Source organism: Lampetra planeri, chromosome 6 (assembly GCF_965212315.1).
Source record: "Lampetra planeri chromosome 6, kcLamPlan1.2.h2, whole genome shotgun sequence".
Lineage (NCBI taxonomy): Eukaryota > Metazoa > Chordata > Hyperoartia > Petromyzontiformes > Petromyzontidae > Lampetra > Lampetra planeri.
The window spans coordinates 4,264,107-4,279,746 of NC_136112.1; the positions used below are offsets into that span (position 1 = coordinate 4,264,107).

A 15,640-nucleotide genomic window follows, 5' to 3' on the forward strand; every position below is an offset into this window, starting at 1 on the left:
AATGAATTACACACATGCGTTTCATTTGCCTGGATCAAACATTAATTCCTCGAATTACCATTCTGCTTGTGGTATTAACATGTGCTCACAGTTCGGGGCCATATTAAACATGCTAAATCAACACGGCAAACATTTCTGTGCAAGCTATAAGTGCCCGAAGCAATTAAGGCAGTGCACATTGAGCACATAGTACACTGCACTATTTGGATTCAGCCCTGAGCTGTATACACAAGGGTGCTTGTGCACTGATACCATAAACAGTTTACGTGCAATACAACCACGTGAGAGGGAATGCAATGCACTGAGTTAATGGAGTGTTCCTATATACGAAGCCAGTCGCACACATGCACTTTACTCAATACGGAGTAGATGATTGGCTAAAAATTTTAGTTTTTTTAAATTTATAGTTTGTAATAATGTTTTTAATTTGTAAGGCACACAGATTTTGTTGACTCTCAGAGAGAGGGAGAGAGGGCATGATTCAGAGACGCAGAAAACCATAGGCAAGCGGTAAGGCAGCAGAGCCGGCGCTAACCTTTATGCAAGGTCTATGGTCCTATATTGCGAGGATTTGGCCAACGGGTGTTTAAATACTCCGTTTGCTACGTAAAACCACGCAGCATATCGCGGTTTTATGCACATTTCCCACGAAACAGCTGCAAATGCGCACCGAGCACAGCTAATTCAAACCAATTTCACTGCAAAACTGAATACTTGGGATACCGACTTAAAAGTACGACTGTGGGATGCGAACGCTCTCTACTGGTGCTTTAAACCGAATAGCTGGGAGGCACAAGGCTCAGTCGACCGCAGCCTGTGATATCAAATGTGACTTCTTGTACAAGTTCTGCATACGAGATGGGAATCATTATTGAATTCAGTGCTCGCACAACTACACAGCCGGCGCAAGAAAAATCCACCCAACGCACAGAAACATAGCTGCGGGGAATAGAGACACAAAATAAAATATACAAAACATTGTTCTCATGAAAATGTCATGCTTGAGCCCACAAGACTGCTGGAACGTAAATTATTCAACATTGCAAAAAAGTACCTATTTGTTTTTTCCGTATTTAAATTGAAACATGCAGGCGATGTACACTCAAAGAAAATACGTTAACTCTTCTCTTCACCCTTGCCTTCTCTTCCCCCACTGCTCATTTATCTCACCTCATAACCTTCTCCCCCCTTGCTTAGCTCTACGGCTGCTCTCCGGATTAAATATCGCGGACCAGGGATGACAGAGATCCACGTCCTGCATGTACCCCTCTGGCTCGTACTGCCGTGTTCCGTCAGCCCCTTGTTTGTTCTGCTGTTATGTTACCGCAAAGCGATATATTTGTTTTACTCTGGACACAAACCACGAGGATATAAACAACTCCCATAACACCGTCAGATTTGCCATAGGTTTTGTTGACGTGTTGATATTCTATGCCGCGGGGGCATACAATCGCAACAATTCGAAGGGCAACATTAGTAGAAATTTGGCCCAACGAGGACAAAAAAAAATCGAATATTTATAGGTCATTTCACCCCCGTGGATGAGCAATCTTGCACAGTCGCGTGTAGGTGGAATGACATCGTGAACACACAGCGCCACGCCTTTCCATGTTGTGCAAGGATCGGTTCACAGAGGATTTGCTGAACATACCCTGGCGAATCACAAGGGCGCCTCTGACGACGTCGTCGAGCGTGGCGCTTTAACTCGCAGATCGGTTTGTGAAGTGGCAGCTGCCATCTTCTTGGTTCTTTCGGTAAAGTCACGTAGAAGGAAAATAATAAAATAATAAAAATAAAACATCATAAAATAATTCTAACGACGACGTTTCGGCTACAACGCAAGCAGCCGTCCTCAGGTGAAGAATGAAACACCACCAAGCTTGGAGCGTATATTTAAGCTGGGTTGGAGGGGGAAGAAGAGCGCCTTGACAAAATAATTTGCATATCAAGAGGGATTTAGCATATTTATGGGAAATGCGTAGGAGGTGAGCGGGGGGTTTCAAAGTCATATTATGCCCATGCATTATGCAGGATTAGCAGCATCAAAGGGAGGGGGTAGCATTAACAGCTGCCAATCAGCGTTGGGGTAGCACACAGTGGGTGGAGCCATCTTATTTGACAGGTACTAGTCTATTTTACCGAGTTGTTGACATCCGCAGCGTTTAACAGTCCTGCTATTTTTTTGGTTTTGGAAGCCAACACCGGCCGTAATTCTTGCGGAGGTGCTTAACCTGGACCTTCCCCTTCTAGCCCCGCCCCCCTCCCAGTCCCCAACTGCCACATTTAGATAAGCTCCTCCCCCCTCCCCTGAACGAGTATATAAGATCTTGTCTCTTGGATTTCCCTTCACTTGATACAGTAAATTTGGCTGTGACGCTCCCACCTGAAGACGGAGACTTGTGTTGCCTCCGAAACGTCGTGATTTAATTTAGTTATTTTCATTTTATATATATTTTTTAATTATTTTTACCTACGTGACTTTACCGAAAAAACCTAAGAGTATGGAGCCAACTGCTTTGAATAAAAAACGAGGCTAATTTGGTGGCAGTAATGAAGATACAAAATCTTAATTCAGGGACGTAAGGAAAAAGACAATTGCGACGATGTAAATAGTGTCAATCTCTGATTTAATTGACAGTTTGTTGACGAAAGTGAAATTTGCTCAAACATAAGAGATCTTGATGTAATTTAGATTTGCACCTATAAAGGTTCATAGTTTGGACCTAATTTAGACATTAAATAGTCCCAAACTATGACACAAAGACAAATATGTGCTATGTAGCCTTATATCCTTTTGGTGTGAGTGAAGTTAGCGAGCTCATATTTAGCTGTGGCGGCGAATTACACTCAGTTGACCGGTTTTGAAGTGCAGAGCGCCAGCCCCACACGATGCTACCGCTCGCAAACTATGAACACACTCGTACACCGCGTTCACCAAATGATAATACGCTTACCCCACCACGGCGTGAACAGGTTATTACTTAACAAAATATGCGTGACGTTCGGACGAAAGGAGGTCAACAAAAATCCTGTGTGAACCAACCTAACGGTCTAAAAATAGTCATCGAGCCACATCGGCGACAGAAGCTGCCATCGCGATATGAAATCTCCGAAAAAAATCACTGCTAACGTCACCGCAAAACTTCCCTCCCAGGCGCAAAGGCAGGTGTAGAAAAAAAAAGAAATACATTCAAAACACCGGCCGATCACACGATTGTGTGCACCGACCTTGAACAGTTCAAACCGAAGCGAACAATAAAATAAAAAACCAGAAACCCATATCCAGTAAAAATGGGACGTGTGCGTACGGCTGAACGAGCACAGGCAATATAAAACACACACACACACAGTAACATCTGCCACTACAGTGTAACTCAAGAAAAAAAAACCTCAGGCATTTCAAAGAACTTTGCATCCATGAACGTTGCCACACATTCTTCGTGGTCACCGTGGTTTCTAGTGCCAAATGGGATGAGCCACACGGCGTTGTGTTGCGTTGCCGTCAGTTCTCCACAGAAAAATCGTACAAAAAATAAAAATAAAAACACCCGTGTAAAATCATCCGCTACGATAACTCATTGGGCCGATATTGAAAGAAGAAAACAAACGCAAGGCATTTCTTACTGTTGTTAAACGACATCAAGATTCATCCCATTAGATTTGCCGGAGATGGACATCACATGATATTTAGTGCTCGGATCGCATTGGCTGTTAGCTATCGGACAACACGAAATTAATTAATCAGGCAAACGGAGTACAAATGATGGTTTAGCTGATGTCTTGTGGACTGCGAGTCCAGTGTGCTCACCACTGCTTCCACCCGCACCTCCAATTAGCACGGTTGGCTATGTAACGTGCGAAAGAAGTTCAACATACATATGCATACGTGTGTGTGTGTGTGTATAGAGAGGGGTTGCCAGTTCAATCTCCCGGTACAGCAGTTGAAACAAAGGGCCCAGGTATATGAAATAAAAACCCTCCTCTGTCCACCCAGCAGTATAAACGAGTACAGTAGAACCCCTCTTAGCGACCACCCCTGTCAACGACTAATCGCTTAACGACGGGCCTCCATAGAGCCCAATGTGTAGTGTATAGTAGTGTAGTGTATAGTGTAGTGTATAGTAGTGTAGTGTATAGTAGTGTAGTGTGTAGTAGTGTATAGTGTAGTGTATAGTAGTGTAGTGTATATTGTAGTTTATAGTGTAGTGTATAGTAGTGTAATGTATATTGTAGTGTAGTAGTGTAGTGTATAGTAGTGTAATGTATATTGTAGTGTAGTAGTGTAGTGTATAGTAGTGTAGTGTATAGTAGTGTAGTGTATAGTAGTGTAGTGTAGAGTAGTGTATAGTAGTGTATAGTAGTGTAGTGTGTAGTGTAGTGTATAGTAGTGTAGTGTATAGTAGTGTAGTGTATAGTGTAGTGTATAGTAGTTTAGTGTATAGTGTAGTGTATAGTAGTGTAGTGTATAGTGTAGTGTATAGTAGTGTCGTGTATAGTAGTGTCGTGTATAGTAGTGTAGTGTATAGTAGTGTAGTGTATAGTAGAGTTTTGTATAGTAGTGTAGTGTATAGTAGTGTATAGTAGTGTAGTGTATAGTGTAGTGTATAGTAGTGTCGTGTATAGTGTAGTGTATAGTAGTGTATAGTAGTGTAGTGTATAGTGTAGTGTATAGTGTAGTGTATAGTAGTGTAGTGTATAGTGTAGTGTATAGTAGTGTATAGTAGTGTAGTGTATAGTGTAGTGTATAGTAGTGTAGTGTATAGTGTAGTGTATAGTAGTGTCGTGTATAGTAGTGTCGTGTATAGTAGTGTAGTGTATAGTAGTGTAGTGTATCGTGTAGTGTATAGTAGTGTATAATGTAGTGTATAGTAGAGTAGTGTATAGTGTAGTGTATATTAGTGTAGCGTATAGTAGTGTAGTGTGTAGTGTATAGTAGTGTATATAGTGTAGTGTATAGAAGTGTAGTGTATAGTAGTGTATTGAAGTGAATAATAGTGTAGTGTATAGTAGTGTATAGTAATGTAGTGTATAGTGTAGTGTATAGTAGTGTAGTGTATAGTAGTGCAGTGTATAGTAGTGTATAGTATTGTAGTGTATAGTGGTATATATTGTAGTGTACAGTGTAGTGTATAGTAGTGTAGTGTATAGTAGTGTATAGTGTAGTGCCTCCATAGAGCCCAATGTGTTCGCATACCGACCATTCCCCCGTTAACGATGGGCTATTGGCGGTACAGTAAATATTAATTGATTGATTAATTGTGTTTCCTTTTAACATGATGTGTGTACGTCTTTAGCATCTTTATGTATTCATATCTATTATTTAAGTATTATAAAGTATTTTTTTGGTAAAAAGAGGTAACTTTCGATGCTATCGAAACTAATTAAGCCTGTCACATATATTTCCTATACTCGCTTAACGACCTAATCATTTAATGGCCGGTTTCATCGAACCAATTACCGCCGTTAAAAGGGGTTCTACTGCCCACCAGTTAGTCGATCTGAAGATCGGTTGCATTGGGGTTAAAGTGTGGGGGTGCTCCCACTTCTTCCAAGACATGTGGCAAGCGTGGACGAGTCGGCCACAAAAAACACCCCCGAGAAGGGCTCTGTAGCACTGTCTAGTGGAGGCCCTTTCACCTGCAGGAGCGTGAGCAAGTAATTGCAGAGCTGCACCTTAGCTTTACTTATATGTGCGTTGTAAAGATGTCAAAACGTGGCCTGGTGAGTTTGGCGACACATCCTATGAGACTAACAGCCAGTCTTGATTTCTTGCATGGTTAAGAGGACATCGCAAACCGCAAATCTGTCTTTCCGAATGCAAGAACGCATTGCCAATCGGGTGCAGAGTTGGCCATCAGCCTATTCTAGCTTGCGTACATTTTAATGTGCAGTCTTTTATTTATACTAGCGGTAACTCATCTCAACGAACAAACCTGTGTGCATGTCCCACCATTTTGCGTGGCGTCTTGAGATGAGGTTGCGTTAAGATATCGAATCCCGTAGTATAAAATAACACGAGTAAAATGTCCACCACTCGATAAGGGCCTCCTCCCGAAGTTCGCGTTAGTCGTGAGGGTTGTTTGACTATATTTCACCACTCTGGTCAGTGCTGGGTTAGTGAAGAGGGGCGAGGGGAGGTGGGAGAGAATTGATTCAAGACCAGTCCAAATATCACTCGCCACTGCTGTGAGCCGTGGCCGGGAACCAAATTTGATTAGTTCTAGATTTGAAGCTTTCGTGACTGCAAGGATTCATATTCTTAGGGGTTTTCGGTAAAGTCACGTAGGTAAAAAAATTGAAATTAAAATTAATAAAAAAAATATAGAATCCCTGCCTCACTTGATACAGCAAATCTGGCTGTGACGGTCCCACCTGATGACGGAGACTTGTGTTGCCTCCGAAACGTCGTGATTTTTTATTATTTTATTTTTTCTAGATTTGAAGCTTTCGTGACTGCAAGGATTCATATTCTTAGGTTTTTTCGGTAAAGTCACGTAGGTAAAACATTAAAATTTATAAAAGTAAAATAAAATAAAAATCACGACGTTTCGGAGGCAACACATAACAAAGGCTCACCCTCTTAAGCCTCACCTTACCATATGAATAAAAAGTGTGCTGTACTTGGCCCTTCCCCCCTCTCCAACCATTATATAAACGGAGTGGTAGCTCCTGCAATCTCTCATTTACTTGATACAGCTGTCGTGGCTGTGACGGTTCCACCTGAAGACGGAAGCTTGTGTTGCCTCCGAAACGTCGTGATTTTTATTTTATTTAACTTTTATTAATTTTAATGTTTTACCTACGTGACTTTACCGAAAAAACCTAAGAATACAAATTTGATTAGTTCGATTCATAGCGCAGTAGTAGTGCACCACCGCTCAAATTTAAAATACCTATCCCATGAAGCAGCTTTCTAGGATTTATATACCACCTGGAAAAATAATTAAAATCAGACTAAAGACCAGTTATTTTACAAATCTACCACATTGTAATCACAAACGTGTAATTTATGTTGGAGATCGCATCCTTCCTTAGCTAGTGTTGGCACCCAGGCATTTCACATTCACAGTGACCAAACCAACAAAATATCTCAATAAAAAGAGAGTCAAGTATGAAAGTTTTTTTTTAAGAATATATACTATTTTTTTTCATCAAGTCTTCCACCAACGTTCCCACAACGGGAAAGCTGACGAGAAGAAAAATAAAGTGTCGTTACGCGCGGAGCGTTCTCTACGTCTTGGGCCTTTTTTTCGTGGGGCGTTTGGCAGATTTGGACGCCTGCTTAGGCACCACGTGGGGCCCGCCCTGCGCGCACAGCATGGCCAGCATGGCGTGCACGCGGGGAAGCAGCTGCTCCCTGTAGAGCAGCGTCGCCCGGTCCTCCGTCACGTTCTCTGTCCCCGGCTGGAACAGCGCCGCCCCAACGGACTTGTAGTGGTGGAGCAGGGCCGCCTGCTCGGGCACGTTGAGCACGAGCGCGCCCTGCAGCAGCGTGTCGGCGCGGTGGACGCCCTGGTGCACCACCGAGCGTGAGTCCACCAGCACCTTGGTCGCCCTGCCATCCGTGACGAGCCTGAGCGTGCGCAAGTAGTCCACGTCAGCCTCGCTCTCGTGCACGCAGGCGCGCGCGGGCAGCTTGCGGTAGATGGCGTGTGGCTCCAGTGGGAAGATGCCGTTCATGAACGTGAAAACGGAGAAGCGCTGCTCGCCGTTGCTCTCGCCACCCACCGGAGACAGGGCGCTCACCATCTCGCTCCAGTTGGCGAAGGCGTGCGGCACCACGACTTCGTCGATGTCGTTCATGAAGACCCAGCGGGCGCGATGCGCCGAGCGGTACAGGCAGTCGGTCATGCAGCCGATCTGCCCGTAGTAGTGGACGTCGCCGGGGTTCCGGTCCAAGCGCCATCCCGTGGACACGTTGAGATGCTCGCTTACCGGCCAGGGCAGCACATTAGCCAGTCCCGCCTTGGCGTACAGGTGCAGTGCCGCGTCCACGTTGGGGCCCAGGCTGTAGTTGTAAACGGTGACCAGGCTCGCGCCCAGAAGGCGATAGAACTCGACGCTCTGAAGCAGGTGAAGGAGCCGGTCGTAGCGGCCAAAGAGCATGGGCAGGCACACGGCAAATTCTACCTTGGGGCCCGTCGGGCGGTGCACGAGTAGCGAGGTACGGCCTTCGCTCTCTGCCGGTGGATCCAGCTTGCACAGGGCAACCGACACGCGGTCGGGCGGCGACTGCCACGGGGGAATGAGACACAGCAGGCTGTGAACCGCGTACCTGAAACGACAATCATATCGCACAGCTACAATGTGCAGTTGTCGCAGAGCGCGCCTCAAGCACCGATGAGGTGAAGATCATGTCGCATCGCTGGGTCTATATATTTCCCCCCTAAGCTACTTTTGCTACTTTCTTTGCAGGAAGTCTGTTGATGCTCACAATGAGGAGGATGTTTTTTTTTTATATTTCAAAGTCACATCGTGTAGACCGGGTCGTGAACGTCGCTGCGTGCTGGTTGGCACACTGCGCTAACAGAACCAGTTCGAATCCTGGCCATGGCAAACACTGACCAGCATGGGGAAGCATGGTCAAACAACCTCGACAAAACTGACACAGCTCTGGGGAGGCCTTTATAAAGCAGTGGACTGACAAGGGGCTATAAGTGATCATTTTATCCTTCTCGTTGCCCAGATGACGGTGGATAACAGGGTTTTTTCTTGCGCTTTCAACTTTTGCAACAATGTAACTTCATTATACAAGGGCCAACTGAATTAGCATTTTCCACTTCTGGTTTTCACCATCTGACGCGGCCGTTACCACACGTCACGCACGTCTGGGTGACTGGCGTTAACATGCCAAGCGAGGAAGCCGGCCAAACTCAACACACGCACAGCATCGGCCAACTGCTTACCACACACCACTACTTTTTTGAAACGTTATTTGGTCACTTTCCTTGAAACGTTGGCTGCACGTCCGTTTATTTTCTTAGCTCAGCATGAACGGCTCGTGCGTTCAAACGCAGGTGGGGTACTGCGGACGAAGGAGGACGGAGGGGGGAATGTTTGCACGCAGCGCGTAAACGTCTGAGTGTTCTTCTTTCATACGTGTGACACTACGCAGGGTGGCCCAAAAGTCAGGACACATAGGGTTTATTGATTTATTTTCACACCGGCATGAACACTATTTAATTGTTTATTCTGCTATTTTATCTGTTATCATTGTTCATATTTATTTTTTATTCTTCCTGTGGGGGGGTCGCCTCAAATATGTCGCTTCCAAAAACTCGACCAAGAACCCTGAACGAGTTGAGACGAAACGTAATTGATGAATGTTCAAAGATTACTCCTAAAATATTAAAACAAGTCCCAATAATTTTTTTAAAATTAATGCATGCATTCATGTTAATGGGAGTTAGTTTTAACATTTGTTAAAATAAATATAATAACCCTATGTCCTGATTTTCAGGCCGCTGTCTCTTTGAGGATACAGAAGATGGCGGATTAATACTTTTAAGAAAGACTCGTAAGATTATTCCAAGGAAATTCGAGCACACTGGCTGGTAACTGTTAGTGTGACTCACATCTTCTGTGTTGTAATGTTGGACTTTGGCTCTCAAAGACTGTTCTGAAAGATGGGGTTGCAAGCACCAACTTTGGCCAATGAAATATAAATCAATTGTACCGTACATTCCTCTGGTCAAATGTGAACTAATGCACTGGATATGGCAGTATGTTGCTTAAGATGCATACATATACAGCAGTGTTTGTTTCTGGAAAACTTTGATGTTTTTCCAGGATTTTTCTGTTGCATGTAGTCACTTTAAGATGTTTCTTGTTCATGTTTTTGTTCTCTTGCGGTTGCACCCGAGTCAAGAGCCACATGGCTCACAGGGTTATACCTAATACATGAAACTGAAAACTAAAACTGAAAGAGGGAAAATTCTCCATCTGAATATCCATCAGCTCTGTGATTGGATGCGATTTTTTGATATCGCATGGTTGTAGAACATCCACCATACCTCTCACTGGATGAAGTGATGTCACATCAGTGTAACCACTGTCAACAGCGATATCCAAAACGCCCAAATGCTGAAAACAAATAATGAAGGCTGGCTTGTCTTTATCACGGTCAAAACATGCACCTTTATTTTAGTTCTAACCTCAACAGTTTTGATTTGGACTGATGATAAACAGACTTGGAAGTTTGCTTAAGAGGCAGTGAAGCAATGGGATTATGGGAGAAGATTAGTTACGACATCACGATAATGACGACCGCATTGTATTCGTTTGTCAGGGGGCCAATGTAGGGCAACAGGCAGAGCAGGTGGCGTCTTGGGAGTCACCGAACCAGATTTCATAGACGTGGTCTATTTATTAAATAAACAGAGGCTCATGTGTACCCCATTGTAGTGTACGTAGCTCTGCACAATTCTATGTTTAGCGCTCGCATTGCATTTCATCGTTTCCATAGATATGCAACAGATGTCCAAACATTCTTGAGGTGTACTTGCCTACTTAGGCTTTCCGATGTTTTATGCAAATACGAATGAATGCACCACTACAAGACGTATTGTTTAGGTGCCAGGACTATTCACAAAAGGATCATGTATGTAAATATCTGGTTCTCATACGTTTATTTAATCAAGAATACCACTATAGATGGCTTTAAGTGTTCATTGTGCTATTTAATGCGCAGTTATTCTGTGATTACACTGTTGGCAAGCGGGTTGCATGCGGTGGGGATCAACACGTGTGGGTACAATTCTCACTTCTTACAAGTTGTCTGGACAGCATGTAGGAGTAGGGGGACTCGTGAGAACTCCCTTCGAGTGAACGCCATTTCACCAGCAGAGGTATGAAAAATCAATTTCAGGGCTGGACTTTGAGCTTTTCTATCAGTGAATCTTCAGTGAAACGCAAGTGTGCCGTACTTGGCCCTTCCCCCTCTCCAACCATTATATATACGGAGTGGTAGCTCTTGTAATCTCTCATTTACTTGATACAGCTGTCGTGGCTGTGACGGTTCCACCTGAAGACGGAAGCTTGTGTTGCCTCCGAAACGTCGTGATTTTTATTGTATTTTACTTTTATTCATTTTAATGTTTTACCTACGTGACTTTACCGAAAACACCTAAGAATATGAAACGCGTGTTTGTAGCTTTGCTAGCCTCCACAAGTTGGAGCAAGTTAGAGTGGGCCGCAAATGTAACCGAATTATTCTCCAACTAATGTGGATGTAATTTCGCAAGTATTTTTGGTGATTCCTAAAAAGACAAATTTGTTGTATCATCGTACATGATTCTTCCGCTACACCTCCCATGCAGTAGTGCAATGTTTTTACCAAAGCTACGAGCAAGTCAAGACGTTCGATTTTACGAAGAACGTGTCGCCCAAGAAAATGTTTTGCAACAAAAAAAACACGCCAAAATCTTTCCAATTAAACACATTCAATGCGTGGCAGACTTGCACGAGAGTAATGTTATTGTGAGTTTGGTCATTGTTCCTGACCCGCTAGATCAGCGGTCCCCAACCTTTTTGGGACCAGGGACCGGTTTCGTGGAAGACAATTTTTTCATGGACGGGGGGGGGGCGTCATCATTGGGTCTTTCCCCCTTTTCAAAGAAGCACTCCAGCGACGTTTTTTTTTACTCATTTTGGCTCGGGGTTAGCAGCTTGTGGACTTACCAAAACTGTGACTGAGACAAGTGCGCAGTGCGGGAAAGAGGCGCGGACGGAAGTGGTGAATAATAAATAATGGGGGCGGGCCACGCACGGACTCACCGCTCTCACCTCCTGCTGCCGTGCGGCCCGGTTCCTAACAGGCCACGGACCGGTACCGGTCCGCGGCCTGTGGGGTTGGGGACCCCTGCGCTAGATTACACGGGACATAGCCACTCCACAATTTGTTTGACAGGGTATCAAAAGCATGAACGATGTTCCGATAAGTTAATCACGTTTGTCCCTGCACATTTCAGTTAGACTGACACGAGCAACACCAACTGTACTATTTTGACGCTTGGATTTTTTTTTTGTTCGATGCTTCAGTGAACGTGAACAATTGTATAGATTGTGGCCACGTAGCTGTCGATTTAGTTTTGGGGTATACGTCTGGTCATGTATTATCAAAAATACAATAAATAACACACACACACACATATTTGCTGTACTGACTGGTTGTGGGTTGGTTTTCTTGCATGAATTTGCATGGTTATAACTTACACAGATCTAGATAATTTTGATTTTTTCACATAGGTGTATTATATGGTAGTAGGGCATTTGCAGTTCTTTAGAAACTCCTCCTTTTTTGTTGCCCACATAATACACGAGCTTGATACGCGGTGGTTTGGCTGCTGCAGCTCCTTATGATTAAAATTTCCCTCCCTTTATTACTGCTAATCCTACTTCCTCCATTTAGCACTGCTAATCCTACATAATACACTAGCATAATATGACTTTGAGACCCCCCCCACCACCTTCACATTACACAAGGAGTGATTAATCCCATATCTGCATTTCCTATCAATATGCTTATTTCCGCTGTTAATATGTAAACTCCTTTGTCAAGGCGCTCTCCTCCGACACAGCTTAAATATACGCTGCCAAGCTTGGCGGTGTTCATTGGGACGCTGTCTTTCTGACAGCTCTGTTTCTTCACCTGAGGACGGCTGCTTGTGTTGTGGCCGAAACGTCGTGAGAATTTTTATTTTATTATGTTTTATTTTTATTATTTTATTATTTCCCTTCTACGTGACTTTACCGAAAGAACCAAGAGGAAGATCTGCACACTCTTTGTTATTGTGTGATCAGCCCACACCTTGCCCTGTCCCACACAAATCTCACTTTGGCTGTTCATGGCATTCCCTGCGAGAGCTTGTCTGGCTCGTCTTACTGTGGCTTTGCCAGTCCTTGTGCTGAGCTTCCCAGGTCTATATATGGGCCATGCTGGACCGTCAATGTTCCGCCAGGACCATGTGCTTGCTCACCTGGGACTTACACATAAGTTGCAGAACCCCCATGTTTTGGCCACGAAATGCACTGGGCCTCACCTTCAACCGCTCGGGGCCTTGTTATTAGGCTACCTACACAATGTGTTATGGGCCACCCCCAGCCATTATAGTTCCCCACTGAGCAGGGGATGCCATCAGCATTTGGGTTAGGATATTGCAAGTGTACAGTAGTCGTGCACTGCTGCATAGATGCCTGGCACTTCATACACTTGTTTTCTATTCAACTGCACAACTGAGTCAATTGGTGGCCTTGTTGAACCAGTCTCACGAGGTGTCAGGTTGTTTTTCCACTGCAGAACCCGAGCCGTGCTTGGCCCCATGCCAGATTCTGATGTATCGTGAGGCCGCAGTTTTAGAGTGTGGTTCTGGCTCAGCTCGGCAAATGAGCCAGTGGGAAATTGCCCACATCGCGAAAGCCCTACGCTGGCGTGGCTTGGATGTGGGATAGGGGTCTTAGGGTCAACGGAGAAGTGTGCACACTGCTATCAAACCTTAAACATGGCTTGAACCTCGTTGTAAGAAAAGTGGGCAAAAATTGCCTGGCTCTGAGAATTCGTAAATGGGCGAGAAAAAGGTTACGGGTGTTTTACAAAGATATGTTTTTGTTAGCGGCAGGATACCAGATGTTGGCACACAACTCAATGTATTGTTAATTGAATGGTCATAAGCGATGTAATTTATGTATGAAACAACATGAATGAATTTCATTGAAGATATCTCTCCAATGTCATTGAATCCTCCCGTACCTGTAGCTATAATGAGCTGGATGCAGTTCCCGCTCATATATGCGGATGGTCGTATTTCTCTTGCCTTGACGCCAGTGAGTGCAGCACAGGTCAGGGTCCTCTTTGCGCGGTGAAACCGTCAGGATCCGCACGAACGCACCCATCTGCAACGCATCCCCAAAAAAACATTTGGGGCTTTAAAGTGCCAAAGTATAATGATACATTTACATATTGAAGGTTTTATTCATGGAAAATTTGACAACTCAAGTCTGTTTTTGTTTTCTTACAAACCTATCGTGGTTTCTTTCACATACGTTTACAATCAATTGTTTTGTGTTTTGTATTATCTCCCCAAACCTGACCACATAATTAATTTGATCAATTCACTTCATCCATTTTAGCCACCTGCTCTGAACAGAACCATACTTTCTGGACAATGGAGTTGTTGTGAGTTAACAAGATTTTGCAACCCATGGAGAGTTGCACGGAGATTACTTTAAGCCACAGATAAAATTACACATGCGTAAACATTTACACACAATGCCTTACATGGTCTAGATGAGCTCAATAGGAATAAAACAGACAATGAAACCCGCGAATTTGTGCCATGGGCCAATATTATCAATGGACAAACGAAACGAATATACAATTCTTCCAAGCCCACTGCGCCAGAATTGTTCAATACAATAACCAATGGCCAATTTTGTTCCCCAAACCAATGGCCAGGGTAGACGGATGAAGGTCAGTCATAAAGAACCAAACAATGCCGCTTAAGGAGACGTCGTGTCACGAGGATAGTTGGTGCAGGGGAAGCAAAATGAGTCCAAGTAAAAACACAAACGGGTGCAAATTAGGGAATTCTGCATCATTAAACGCGTCTCTCGCATGCTGTCGGGAACATCGCTCGCCCGGGCCACCAACAGGGTCACCAAAGTCACGAGACCCCACGTGTAGGCAACTCATGAAACGTTGTTGAACTCAAATGAATGGCCCAATTATATCCCCCTCCCTACGCCCGCGGTGCGAAATGGCGCATTGCACTGCTCCGTCAAACGCGCGGTGACGCCGCTGGCGGCGGCGGCGCGAGAGGCGACGCGATTTGGCCGCGCCGAAATGCCGCCCCACGCGTGATGAATTTGCATGCCTCGGGTTATTCGCGCCGAAAAAGCAAAATGCTCCCTTTGTTGCACTTACGGCTGCGGTTACGTACGGAGCAGCGATGCCTCACAAAGCCCAAGCCCCCCGCCCCCCCCGCTGTGAAAACGCTGCAATCTTGAGCCACCCACCTTGAAGCGGTCATCGAGATGAGCGGAGAGCAGGTAGGTGTTGGTGCCGGGGACAAGGTGCCACCAACCCCCCAGGTCCTCGGCATGCGGTTTGTTGTTCAGTCCTTCTCGAGCCTTGCCGGTGTCATTCATATCGATCTTGTGGCCTTGACCTCTCTGAGCTTAAGGGGGGGGACACAGAGCGTGGCAACAATACATCTACCCATCTGGCACATTCCAGAAACGACTTGCTCGTCTTTGCTACGATTATTGTTGTAATTGCTCTCCGATGTGTTTCGGGGATTGACCGCATATTGTTCGGCATTATGCGCGACGTGTTGCTACGATGTGCTGGGAGCTCCGTTGCGATTCGGTTCCTGGAAAAGCTCACCAGCACGTGGAGCGGAACATCGGACATAGCGCCAGACAACGCGCTATGCATCGGGGAGTAGCATAGTCGTTGTAATTGGTTAGATTCACGTTTAAGTTACTTTAAATACAGTGTCATGCAATTGAAGGGTTACAGATGTGACAGTTTAATTGCGGCGTTAACGAGAGTTATATATAGTCGGGACAAAAAAAATCGAATCCTTTTAAACGTTCCAGTTTCCACCGTGTGGACTTTACTTAATCCTGCTGCTGCTGCTGC

At 44.8% G+C, this 15,640-nt stretch overlaps 1 protein-coding gene across 1 annotated transcript in view; it reads right to left on the bottom strand.

Annotated features, from left to right (window-relative positions):
- Positions 1 to 6,438: 6,438 nt before the first annotated feature.
- Positions 6,439 to 15,640, bottom strand: part of LOC144719427 (uncharacterized) — a 43,601-nt gene continuing 34,399 nt past the window's right edge. The window contains exons 4-6 of the mRNA XM_078595327.1: positions 15,013 to 15,173; positions 13,748 to 13,890; positions 6,439 to 8,275 (exon numbers count right to left, since the gene is read on the bottom strand). Of these exons, the coding sequence (XP_078451453.1) occupies positions 7,231 to 8,275; positions 13,748 to 13,890; positions 15,013 to 15,173 (1,349 nt within the window). The 3' untranslated portion in view covers positions 6,439 to 7,230. The remainder of the gene's footprint in view (positions 8,276 to 13,747; positions 13,891 to 15,012; positions 15,174 to 15,640) is intronic.